Source organism: Mustela erminea, chromosome 5, assembly GCF_009829155.1.
Source record: "Mustela erminea isolate mMusErm1 chromosome 5, mMusErm1.Pri, whole genome shotgun sequence".
In the NCBI taxonomy this organism is placed as follows: domain Eukaryota; kingdom Metazoa; phylum Chordata; class Mammalia; order Carnivora; family Mustelidae; genus Mustela; species Mustela erminea.
In genome coordinates, this window is record NC_045618.1 from 127,992,653 (window position 1) to 128,006,294 (window position 13,642).

General features: G+C 41.9%; 1 protein-coding gene across 50 annotated transcripts in view; it reads right to left on the reverse strand.

The window, feature by feature from the left end:
• NRXN3 (neurexin 3) overlaps window positions 1–13,642 on the reverse strand; it is a 1,567,429-nt gene that overhangs the window by 176,044 nt on the left and 1,377,743 nt on the right. For all 50 annotated transcript variants that reach the window (XM_032341548.1, XM_032341546.1, XM_032341549.1 and 47 more), the window contains one exon: window positions 9,699–9,870. In XM_032341548.1, coding sequence (XP_032197439.1) covers window positions 9,699–9,870 — 172 coding nt within the window. The remainder of the gene's footprint in view (window positions 1–9,698; window positions 9,871–13,642) is intronic.

A 13,642-nucleotide genomic window follows, 5' to 3' on the forward strand; every position in this document is an offset into this window, starting at 1 on the left:
AGACAGGAATCCATCAGAATCCTAGAGGAGAACATAGGCAGTAATCTCTTCGATATCAGCCACAGCAACTTCTTTCAAGATATGTCTCCAAAGGCAAAGGAAACAAAAGTGAAAATAAACTTTTGGGACTTCATCAAAATCAAAAGCTTCTGCAGAGCAACATCTCCTTTTAATAAAAGGCAACATCCGTTAGTAAAGAGACTTCCGAAGTGTTTCTGCTATTTGAAAGTGACATATAAATTTTTTTCTGGTCCATTATCAACTCATTTCCATCATATGCTTTTGACATAACCTTTAGCTTTTGTTTTTTTGTTGTTATTTTTAAAGATTTTATTTATTTATTTGAGAGAGAGACAGAGAGAGAGAATGAGCAGGGGAAGGAGCAGAAGCAGAGGGAGAAGCAGACTCCCCACTGACCAGAGAGCCAGATGTGGGACTCCATCCCAGGACTCCAGGATCATGATCTGAGTGGGAGGCAGACTCTGCACCGACTGAACCAGCCAGGCACCCCAACCTTTAGCTTTTGGCTTGAATTGTCCTTTTCCACTTATACACCTACGTCCCCAAGCGCTCTTAGGCAGCCCTGTGGGTCAATCGCTGGCATGTGGCAAAGCCTTCCATCTAGGCCAACACCGAGCAGACTTACCATAAGGCGGTAAAAGTATCCTGGGGAAAAACAGCGCATCTCATAAAACAAACTAAACTATCAGTGGGAATCACATCCAGGACACATTAACTCCATGAGCTGAAGATTAGAAGTGCCTCTTTCTCCTTGACTCATTCTATCTTTTCTCCTCTGACCCTACTGTCCCCCTTCTTCAGCCTGCCGGCATATTGACGGGATTTTCGAGGAGGGGAAGGTCTTTATCTCCCTGAGACCAGCTGCAGTATGATTACAATCGATTGAGTGAGCTACAGTTTAGAGCGCCTTTCATTACCCTCTGTGCTTTATAGAGTTATAAATGACATACTGTATGTGAATATATATTATTAGTATTATCGGATATTTATGCACCACCTTTCCATAAGAAGCTAAATGTTCCTTTTAGACTTTAAATAACTACAGGGATCCTGCAACCTTGTACAAACCTTAAACTGAAGAGGTTGAACTTGGAAACTTTTCCTATAAATACAGCTAAACTTCTGGACAGGCTCTGAGGACATTTGATGTCTGTCTGACTCTGAGACAGAGTGAAAGCAGTCCGGGGTAATTGCATTTTGTGGTCAGGATAGTAATTCTGGATTTTAATAGTTAAGGTAAATTTTACAGGCCAGAGTTTCTATTTGCTATCTAAACTGGAGCTTCTCTGTGACAATAGAAAAAAAAAAAATGCAATTCAGTTAGCTAGCTTTGAAATTATGCAATGTTTGATGAGTGTTTTAATTTGAAAGAATGTGTGTTAATTACAGATGCCTTGCATAGAGTAAGATGTCATTAGTATTTTTCTGTCATATTAATTTCAAATGAGTATAATTTTAAAACCACATGAAAGGTGATCACACTGTATTTCTCATCTTGAAAGTGTTAGATTTGGTTTAATATATACATATACTCATTATTCATAAGAACTGAGAAATCCTTTTCCTTACATTTCTAGTTAAAGAGTGCCTAGGAGTGACCCTCGATTTTCTCATCACTATGTCGCTGAGTCCCTAGACTATATAATATGTGTACCATTTAACATATGGTTAAATAAATAATCATCCTGGGCCTTTTGTTAAATTCCATCTTCCCCTCTAAATCCCAAGCTAGTCTACTAAAGAGGAGAAAATCATTAACTATAAACCACCATTATGATGTTTACCTCATAAAGTCCTCTAGAAGTTTCCAGAGACATTATTCTTTTGATGAACAAGCTTCTATATCAAAATCACAGTCTTATTCACAAATGAATTCTAGATAAATAATATCTTTATTTACTATAACTGCTGTCATATTGCCTGATGTAAATCTTCATAATGATAACAAACTCCTTTGTGTGTTATTATATCATAAATAACCTTGAGCCATGTGTTGGCTTAATGTCTCAGGGACATGTGTCTTGTGTCCATGTGCCATGTGTTTATGAGTTCCTTTTCTGACTATCCCAAATGTTCTTCTCTCTTTCATAGGGTGTGTGCGTGTGTATATGTATAAACATATATGTGTATATAAATGTGTATGTATTCTTGTCTTTTTGTCTTCTAGGTGGTTAGGTTTAATTTTAGCATTAGCTAGAAGTCCACAGTTTGCTTTGAAAGTCTTATCAGCCTCTAAGAGACATTTACAGGGACAGAAAGGCTCTAGGTTTGATAGCAGTAATTGTATTTAACTTTTAAGTTACAAGGCTATTTATCTTGTGGCTGGGAATTCACAGAAGAGAAAGAAGGGTTGCCGGATAAAACAAAAATTAAACAAAACAAAACAAAAAAACTACTATGCACCCTCTCAACACTCTCCCATCCCCCAAGACCTTTCCACAGTAAGAGACTCGCATCTAAGAAAGCCCTTCCCATCCACGTAAATATGGTGCTAGAAGATAAAAGAGAATTGTGAAAAGAAAGAGGCTGCCAAAGTCCCGGAGGTTGAACCAAGGATGTAGAGGAAAGCCAATGTCACAAATGCACCGGGAAATGCTCATTTCTAACTTGGCAGAAAGTAGAGATTTCCAGGCAAGTACCTAAGATCTCTGAATGGCTCCTAATCTGTAAAACGGGAATAAAACTAACAACAACCCAAGGGTTTTTAACAAAAGTAAATAAGATGTTATGCATGAAGTGGGATGATTTTGGTTAGGATGGTGACATCTGCCATTTCTACCTCTCTGGGATAACAATCCAGTGAATCAAGAGGGGTGATCACCCCCTGGTGTTATCAAGACAACATACCTTAGCTGAGTTTAGAAGGTACAGGATTTCGTAAATGCTCATTAATTTATTACTGCTGTAAACAGAGATTTACATTCTATAAAACAAGTAAAAGGAAGTAAGAGACAGTATGTTCTAGTCCTGTGTTGCCTGCTTCTAGCCACTAGCTAACCAGCCTCATAATGGCCTAAGGACCGAATGGAAAAAAAAAAAAAATGTATTTAAATCTTCAGTGCCTAGGACATAATAATTGCACAATTAAAATAAAATTTCAGGATTACCTGTGGTTCAGACATTTGAGCATCTTGTCTTTGGCTCAGATCATGATCCTGGGGTCTTGGCAGGCGAGAATTCTACCACTGAACCACCCATGCACCGATGATCCTAGGGTCTTGGGATCGAGCCCTATGTTGGGCTCCCTGCTCAGCAGGTAGTCTGCTTCTCTTCTGTATGCTACCCCCAACTTGTGCTCACTTTCTCTCTCTCTCCCTCAAGTAAATAAATGAAATCTTAAAAAAAAATTTCAAGGCCTCTGTCCTATCAGCCACATCACAAGTGTGGCTGCATGGGGCTAGTGGCTACCATGTTGGACCCCGCTGCTAGTCAGTTTGATAGGAGAGAGAAAGACCTGTTTAGCTTTCTAAGTATCAGCGATTCTCAAACCTAGCTGTATATAGAATCACCATGGGAGCTTTTTAAAAACTATTGATGCTGAGGCACCCGAGTGGCTCAGTGGGTTAAAGCCTCTGCCTTTGGCTAGTCGTGGTCCCAGGGGTCCTGAGATTGAGCCCCGCATCAGGCTCTCTGCTTCTCTGCTCAGTGGGGAGCCTGCTTCCCTTCCTCTCTCTCTGCCTGCCTCTCTGCCTACTTGTGATCTCTATCTGTCAAATGAATAAATAAAATCTTAAAAAAAAAACAAAAACAAAAACTATTGATGCCAGGACCTGTGCTTCTGAAACCTGACACTACACATGAATCACCTGAGTATCTTATTAAAATGCAAATTCTGATTCATTAGGTCTAGGGAGAGGCCCAAGATGCCCCATTTTTCACAAGCTCCTGGGTGATTCCGATGCTGCTGGTCCACGGACCACGCCCCAGACCGATCCGATTACCTGTATCTGGGACCTGAGAACTGGCAGTTTCTTAAAAGTTCCCAAGAGAATCTCATTCATAGCCAAGTTAAAGAACACTGCTTTGTAAAGAAAATCCACTGAAAAGAATTTTATACGTCTTTTCGCCAAAGAACAACCTCACTCAGCAAGTTGAAAGTTCCCCGGAAGTAGAAACTCACTTACTCGTGTATCCTAATTTGTTCCTGACAAGCCGGACTATTTGGCAGTCAGAATCCTAGGGATGCCCTAGTTTGATTGATTAACTGATACATTCTGTGACCCAATGTTCGAAGAACTTATTTATAAGATGGTTTCAAAATGTACCGCGCCATGCTCCAACACATTCATTAAGCAATCCTTTCTCTCGTTGCCATTGTATCTCTACAGTCTCTACAGTCAGGTTCAAATACAGCTTTCTCTTGATCGTATTTTACTTGTTATTCCCCGTGCAGGCGTCACTATCTATGTTGTGGTTTTTATCCCTTTTTTTTCCTTCCTCCAGTTGAACTGAAAGTAACACTAGTTCTGAACGGATGAATGAGCAAGTAGATGGGGCTTGTTTTAATGTGGGCTTCAAATCTGGCAAGGCCTTAAATGTTTGCAGGCAAAGGCAGAAAGAAAAAGGAACGAAAACCTCCTGGGTAGGAATTAATGAAAACCCAATACAGGAGAAATCTCAGCATCATGTCAAGTACATGGACTTGTTTTTTTTTTTTTTTTTTAAAAGATTTTATTTATTAATTTGACAGAGAGAAATCACAAGTAGACGGAGAGGCAGCCAGAGAGAGAGAGAGAGGGAAGCAGGCTCTCTGCTGAGCAGAGAGCCCGATGCGGGACTCGATCCCAGGACTCTGAGATCATGACCTGAGCCGAAGGCAGCGGCTTAACCCACTGAGCCACCCAGGCGCCCCCATGGACTTGTTTTTAACCCTTCAAAATCTCAGTAATCTAAGATGAGATTGGACAAGGAAACCTCTCTTATTTCACTTGCGACATCACTAAGCACAATAGCAATGTTTTTGCTTTTAATACCTATAAAGATAAGATTCTATGGGATTGGACACATTCAAATATAAGGAGTTTTCTAATCAACTGTCTTAGAAGGAGAGCCACTTCTCCATCCTTTTCGTGTTCTGAGCTGGATGGTCGGATAGCATTGAAGCTCAGGTCATCAGGGGCATTTTATTGACTGAAAAAAAGGGGAATCCAATAAAGAGCTCTTCAAATGAGTTGGTATGCAATATCAAGAAAAAAAGAATAAAATACCACTGAGACCCTGCTCTCCTCAGCACCGTATGCAGTGGGAAGATGGAAAGTCTTGCACATCAGAGCTGCTCGTCAGCCTTCATTTTCCAGGTAGCCCGTCTCTGACCCAAAAAGCCTCTTTCCCCTCCACACTCAGGGTTCCAGTAGGCCTAGTGACACAGCCAGCCACCCAGGCATGGTAGACGGGCTCTTTAACAATCCTAGTCAGCTCAGCCTCCCAGGGGACTTAGAGCTGGGGCTAAAATTAACTCCTCATGTTTAAGTCGCCTTTCACCTCCCCTCCCTTGCCACCGCCACTGCATTGTGTCAAGACAGTAATCAGAGGCTTCATAAGGAACATTTGTCTGTGCCTGGATGCCAGCTCTGGGCTGATTCTGCTTTTACCTCCCTCTCCTGCTCCGTAGGCTTTCTATTTTCAGGTTCAAAGAAAGAAGTTGCTTTTGAGTTCTATACCCAGTATTAAGTGATATAAGATCCCAATAGCTATAGAACTACTTTTCTTTTGGATCCATCCTGATTCACAAAAAGCCAATGCTGCCTGCCCTGGGCCCAGCTGCTTTCTAAATATGTCACACTGGGATGCTTCAGGAGAGTCACATAAAATCCTATGAATGTCCAGGAGAGGAGAAGATTCTGGAGTTGACCCATTCATCATCCTGATACACAGGGACCTGTTGAGCGGGAACGGTTCTTTAAGAACATGCCCTCAAAATGAGCTAACTTACGCAAATATTCTGTAGGAACTCCTCCGTATTTCTTAACTGTTTAAACATTAGCAATAGACAAGTAGCATAACTGAACTCCTTTTGAGAGTTTCTATACTTATCACTATCAATAAAAGAGGGTAGAGTGGAAAAAGGATACATCCCTTTTGCAGAAATTGTGTCAAGCTTGCCCAACCAGATGTCTTTGTTCTCTGATGCCCAGATACAGGGGGTATTTTAATCTTATGGTTTAATATAAATCAAACATTGCCAGATTGCTCTAATGATGCTTTAAATTTAGTTAAGTGGATCTTTCAGTAGCGCAGGGAGGCAGGAGGGAGAGAAAATAAGGTATCCAAAGATCAAAAGGTGACCTCTCCCAAGAAGTCTTGGAAGAGTGGAATATAAAACTAGATTGGGGGCGCCTGGGTGGTTCAGTCGGTGAAGAGTCCAACTCTTGATTCCAGCACAGGTCATGATCTCAGAGTTATGAGCTTCAGGAGCCCCAAGTCGGGCACTGCGCTGGGCATGGAACTTATGTAAGATTCTCTCTCTCTCCCTCTCCTTCTGCCCCTTGACCTGGCCTCACGGCTCTCCACTCTTGTTCTCTCTCACGCTTTCTCAAAAATAAAAATATAAATTTTTAAAACTAGATTGTTCCAAGTGAATGTTTACCCGTTAAAATAAAAAGAAAACTTGAAATAAAACTAGAATGTTGGACATGCCATTTACCACTTTTCAGTCCAGGCAATGAAGTATGATGATTACTAGTTCAAATACTCAGTATTCTTTGAATCGCCTCATGGAAGCACATTGCTATTGTTGTCAGGAGGACAGCTTGGGCGTATTACAAAGGAGCCTTTTAGCACAGCTAAAAAACCTTTTCTTTTTAAAAGGATTTTCGACTCCACACCTCATAATAACCACCATTGTATGGTTATTGGTACTGACCTGTGTATTAGGACACTTTAAATAAAAGGAGTAAGTTTAAAATGACATAAGAAGAGAGATGTTCATTTCTACCCATGCATTTTTCAAAACATCCTCCAATTTTTGTGGGAACAAGAGTGGAAATTGTGTCCAGTTGAGAACAGGAGAACATGGTCTTAGTCCTGTCCCACATTTACTATGTGACCTTAGGAAAATCATAGCATCTTCCTGGGTCTCTTTTTAAATTTGAAATGGAGAACAAGAATGTCAAACCTACCTAATTTGTGGGCTATTTAATGGCCACAGTGAAGAAAATTGTATGAGTGAAGACATCATAGTAAAACAATGCTACTTAAATATTTGGTCACTCTCTGACTTAACTAACATTTTATATACATTCACTCAATCTGCACATTAGCCCTGGAAAGTAAGTATTAACACAATCCCATTTTATAGACCAGTAAACAGAGGTTCAGAGGTTAAGCAGCTTGCTTAAAGTTATTGAGGGGACACTGGATCGACACATAGGAAGAATACACACTTAGAGAAGCAAGAAAACAGAGTAAAAGAGGAGAATGTGGGGCGAAAGAATACTATTTCTGAAGCATCACAGTGATTATCCCCCAAATCAAGAGTATTAGAAATTCCTACACTTATTTTATGGTATACTGCTGAATTGCATATGGGGAGAGACACCAAATAATTCAGTGCTCAGGACCCTTCGAGGTTTTAACTCAGGCTGCCTTAGACTCACAGCTGAGGGCACCAACTCCAGCCAGATGACTCCAAAGCCCACACTTATAACCGCTCTATTGCCTCGTGCTTGGTCGTGATAATACTTATTATTCCTAAGTAACGGTTACCAGTAGCTACTAGTAATCGCTTTCAGTGGTAAGCAATGCCATTCAAGAAAAGTTTACTCTGTTTTGAAAACATAGTAAGCAACCCATAATCTGGAACCAAAGATATAAAGAGACAGGCACACAGCCAGGGTCACTGGTTTTCTTACTGTGGTTTTTAAATAACCATTAAAGAGTCTTCAGCAAACCCATGGGTTCTATATTGGCTCAGGGCAAGTGGTTAACATCAATTCAGAAATCTCTGAAATTACTAATAGAAACAACCAACCCTACAGCAGCATTAGCGGGGCCAGTGATAACACGCATGGAGAGCGAGTTTTCTGATAAGCAGATGAACAGCTTTTCAGATCTCAGGCTATTTGGATTCCCGTGTCCACCCATCTCTCAGAGTGTAAGCACAAAACATTTAAAAATCAGGTCTATTAGTGCCTAAAGAATTTGGATGATGATAAGAATTCATAGCTGCTGCTAACACCTCTGGCTGTCTTCAAAGGCTCAATGATAAACGCATAAGGTCATTTTTGTGCCTTAATCTGAGAAGTACTAAGTGTATGACAAGAGACTCCCAGCAAAGGCTGAGCTGGATATTGTGTGGATACTGAGATGGTAGATAAACGGGTAGGTGGGGCTTTTCATATCAATAGCTTAGGAGTATTGTGTGCTTTTTGTAGATGCTCCTATAATCCTTAAACCAGTCACAGGAAGACTGGCTATTTGGGGTGGGGGGAGGGGGAGTGAGTAGTAGCACCATTACTTCTGATCGGCTTTTAAAGAAAATTAATGCTGAATTAGGCATGAAAATGATAGCCTTCGGGTCATTCAAAATTCTTGGGCCACAAATAGGCAAATTTACTTTCTGTATTTCTCCCAAATGTGATGATAATTAGCTAAACAGCTCTTAAAAACTTCTGAAAATGTGCTTTGGGCTCCCTCATCCCTGCACCTACTTCACTATTAAGGAAGTGAGAGGACGGCAGTAAGGGAATTATGGGGAATTTGAAGCATAGGAGAGAGAGAGTGAACATTAGTGAAAAGTTCCATATTCTTAGCTAGCCTCTTGCATCCACCAAGTGATAATGCCATTGTGGAACAAAGGCCCTTAGCCAAAGTGTTTTCCCTTCCTTTCCTGGAACTTTGATGATGAGGGTTCAGGACTCTCTTGCTAGGAGAGGTGAGAGATGAGAGGGAACGCTAAAGGATGATCTGAATGATCTCTTTAAAAGAAGGAAACCTTTCCTCCCATTGCCCTTGATTTGGCCATCTGGCTCTGGGAGTTTGCTGGCAAATGCTCCTTGACCATAAAATTTAAACAGATGATTAACCCCTCTCCCTCCCACACCAGCATGCTTGCTATTAAAATGCCTACTAGGACTAATCTCTGAATAGCAAAGCAGGCTTAGCGTTAATGAAAGGAAAAATTGGCCAAGTCAACCAAATGAATGAAACCTCACTCTTCATTTTTTTCTCATTGTTACCCTGACTTGATATTCATCACTTTAAGTTTTAGTAAACTTCCTTTTACAGTCTTTCTGAAATCTCTGACCATCTGTACCTTCAACCTCGCCTGCCTAAACGGTACCATAGAGTCCAGATTAAAAAAAATGGATTATTCTGTGATCATCAACAGTAGCTCACGATGGAGATGGCACCCCATCCCTCCCCTGGTCATCACCTGCAACACCCTGGAAAACCTAAGGCCATTGTCTTTAGTATGAGCCAGTTGGGTAGTATGTCAGGTTGACGAAAAGCGTCCAGTGCATAGTTAGTAAGTCTCCAGAAGCTCCCTACACCGAACCAAGCCCTGACGTGATAACTCTTCTCATACAAACAAAAACAAAACAAAACAAAAAAACATGATTGATGGGCTTAGTGATCAGTGTTTTATGATATGGGGACAGTCATGAAAAAGTTGCCACTTAGGAGTAAGAATGGGAGAGCCGAAGAGAGCGCGTGGTCACGGAGCGCACAACACGTACCTGTGGGGTAATGTTCATTCACCGGCCAGTTGTCCACCTGGAGTGTGGCGTTGCCGCCGTTCCTGGTGAAGCGCACCACGTGATATTTACCGTCATTGACGGGGGTTCTCTCCTCCTTGATAGAGATGTCAACGGTGCCAATATTGAAGACGACTCCAATTTTCCCCTGTTCCTAGGATAAGGAAACACAAAAGGCATAGTTAGCACCAACTGCAAAGTGTTCTCTTTAAAGTGGATCCTCCAACTGGCAGGAAACCTGTAGATACCCAGAGGGAGCTGTCTGCATGAAGGGAACAATAGTAGCCTACATTTCTCCATGGGCTTTCATCTGCAGCATAAAAGCCAATGGTATAAAGCCACCCAGATTGCTCTCACGGGCTGCCCTTGCACAGGTTACATCATTTGATTGCTCTCCACAGATATCAAAGCTGGAAACCACAGAACCACGTAAGAGCTGGGCAGTGACACTGCAAAGTACATTTCTGTGAGAGGAATGAAGCCTGTTTTCTAGGGGAGGTAATTAGACACTGGAGCCTAGATCACCTCGCAGTTTGGATTTAGGACTAAAGAGGAAATATAAGCATACTTGTGCATTTCGGGTGGGGCGGTGATTGAGGCCAAGGGGGGAGGGGTACAATACATGATGAGCAGGCAACAGCAGAGAGGCTAGCATTATAGATCAACACCTGAGGACATGCCGTGTTAAGTCTCAAACCCATAGGAAACGTATCCTTAGGAGAGGCCAGTGAAACCGACCTGGGGTTTTCAGGGTAAGATGACTGCTATTCTTCTCACATGTGTGCCCTTATTCCTAAGGCTCATCTCAAGAGGGATTTGATATTCAGCAGCTGTACACTACATAGCAAATGAGAACCTCAACAGCCCCCCCAAAAAAGACTTCTGGGAAGGAAAATACAATGAATTCCAGAAGAGAAACACTCTGGCAATGAAGGTGATGATGATGGTAAAGGTAGAGGCGACGGCATCATCTGCTTCCCGAGAAGTGCCAGAAACACTGAAACATGAATAATGCTATTAAAATTCTTACTTTTCTCCTCTAGTCATTGGTTACGACTAAGAGTTGGAAATAGTATTCACAATGAGACACAAAATGGAAGTAAGCTTACTGGTCAGATTTAATCCGTCTCTGTCAACCTCCCAGAAGGTATCACAGCACACGGCACATCAGGGGGGATGGGCTGGGACAGGAGGAGACATCTTTCTCCATTTTTCTAGTTGTCTGACTTATTGGCAACAGGTTGAACATTTAAGGACAGTGGAATTTAGCGGTAACCCTGACGTCTCTTTGTCCGCACAGTCTCTGTTCTCCTCTGTGTTCTTTTCCAAGAGGTAGAAGAATAAAAAGGTGGAGGGGGAGGAGGACAGGAAAGAGGAGGAGGGAGGAAAGGATAAGAAAAGGAAGGGTATGAAAAAAGAAGTCCAGAAGGCACATAAACGAAGTGTAGGAAGGATTTCATGGAAACTCAGATTTAGTAATTGGGTCCATTCATTTATAAACAAAAATCAAAACATAGCACTTGTTGTGCTTCAAGTTAGTAAATTAAGACTTCTGGTGAGATTTTAGGCGTTGGGTTCCAAATACTTTGGTACACTTCACTTCTTTTTTCAAAAGGCAGGCTTTCTTCATCTTGCCAATTTTCCTTTAGGAGGTGAACACATCTTATTCCTGATAAAAGAGTGGACAAGTACCTAGGAGTCTTGATTTTAGAAATTAGCCCATCTAAGGTGACTAAGAAAGGCGGCTTTCAACATGCAGGGATAGCTGTGATATGGGGTGGACATTGCCCTTGCCTGTGTGTTCAGATTGCACAGCACACAATGTAGAACGATGTGTGCAATCCCCATGTTCTGTTCTCCGTGAAAAGGAATCCAGGTACCCTCCCAAATGGGGACTAAATGTACTTATGATTTTGTAAATCCCTGTTTATTGGGACACTGTGTTCTCAGGGTGTTTTTGTCCCCCCACCCCCTACATCTCCATCTCCAGCGCTGAACAAAGCACCTGCATTAAAATGGAGAAATGAAATTGATGATGGGTTCTTTTGCATCTTTCATGCCCATAATTAATACTGCGATGGATCATTTTATTCTTTCTCCTTCATTCTCTAGGAATTCAGAAATGATACTGTGATTTTTCTGCTTTCTCCTACTTAAAGCACCGGCCTCCTTTCCTAAGGGTAGGTACATACATGTTAGAAACTACTCATCCTTATGCCTAAATAAGCAAGTTATAGTAACCTGAGTCATAACCTGTTTAGCGGAATGAGAGAACCAGAGGAGTTAAGAAGCCATAAGTGTAGACACCATTACTCCTTTGCCCACCCCACAAATGTGGGCTGTTTATTGCACCACTGTTCTTCAATGAGAAACCACTATATAAATCCTGGGCGCACGGAAAGGGCTGCTGGTGATTCAATTCACCTCTGAGTCACTAATTAATCAGGGGTGGAGAGCAGTTTTAGGTAGAGAGGAGACCTTTAAACCAGCATTCTGCAGCTTTTCAGCCACAGCAGCGGCACAGTACAGTTCTGGCTCAGTGAGTTAGCTGATCAGCGAGATATGTTCTTGGGCAGATTTTCTGCAAGATCCATAATAGATTCGAGGGAAGAAAAGATTTAATCTCTGCCAGAATAAATATTTGGTCCTTATCGGAGGCACCACACATTTGCCACTGTAATCAAGGCTTCAGAGAGATCGTCTTAATCCCGCGAGAGCTCCTGCCAATGTCCGTGGAGACCCTTACCCAGATGTCCCATCGTGTTCCCCCGCGGTGGTAACTGCGGCTGTGCTAGACCTCAGATGTGCTCTCTTAACTTGCGGTAATAAGATTTCATTACTGCAACCTCCTTGTCATTTGTCATGGGACCACAGTGGCATTGTAATCTGTGGCTAACTGCTTTGTCTCCGTTCATTACAAGTCGTGTGGCAAGTACCCATATAGTTGCCTAGGATTGAATTCATCACGCCCAGCTGCCATGAAAATGAACTCTGCTGGCTCGTGCGTTTGGAGAGGAGATGATTTGAGGGATAAAGAGTGTTGGCTTTGGAGACAGCCCCAGCTGACCTTTTGGGAAAGGGACCTAACTTTTCCAAACCCCTTTTTAGTATTGTACGGTGGGGACAGGACACCAGCTTTCCAGACTTCCTAGGGCTGTTCTAAGGCTAAAGTGATACGATTACAATGATGAACATGACAGCACTTGACAAGTAATAAAATATTATTCAAATAAATGAGATCGGGAGAAGAAACAATCCAAACATTTGACTGATGACATGTCACACCCTGTGAGCGCTGGGGAAGTTAATTTGTTCAATAGGATAAACATGGTTTCGGCATGGCATGGTTCAAATAATGCCTCTCTCTGGCTCTGAGAGTTATGTGACCTTGGGCAGGTTATTTAACTTCCAACTTCCCCACTATAAAGGGAGCTGGGGAAGAAGGGAAAGGCGAATTGCTACCTTTGAAGCTTGTTGCGAGGATTTGAGGAGAATACATGTGTGTGAAACACCCGGCACGTGGCTGCCCATACTTTGGGACTTCAATAAATGTCAGTCATCTTCTCCCCTGCTCTCCCCTCATCAGTATAGTTGAAAGTGGTGGTGCGCACTAAGGGCCGGCTATTGGGCGACAGTGTCATCAAGAAATATTGTAAACATAAAAGTAAATTTTAGCAAACAGAACATTAAAAAACAACATTTGCATGGTTGATTTCCTGTCACAAGTTGGTAGCTGCTCTCTCTTCGCATTCCTCGGTGTCTTTTATAAGCCCGTCCAACGCAAGCAAAGTGTGGCTGCAAAACCAGCATGCCTATAAATTTTAATAACTCCACACCCATCACCACTAAAGTTGCTACCAAAGGCAATCACTTCAATCTGTGTTCCTCCTTGATATTAAAAACACAGACAAGTGGTAAATCAGAAG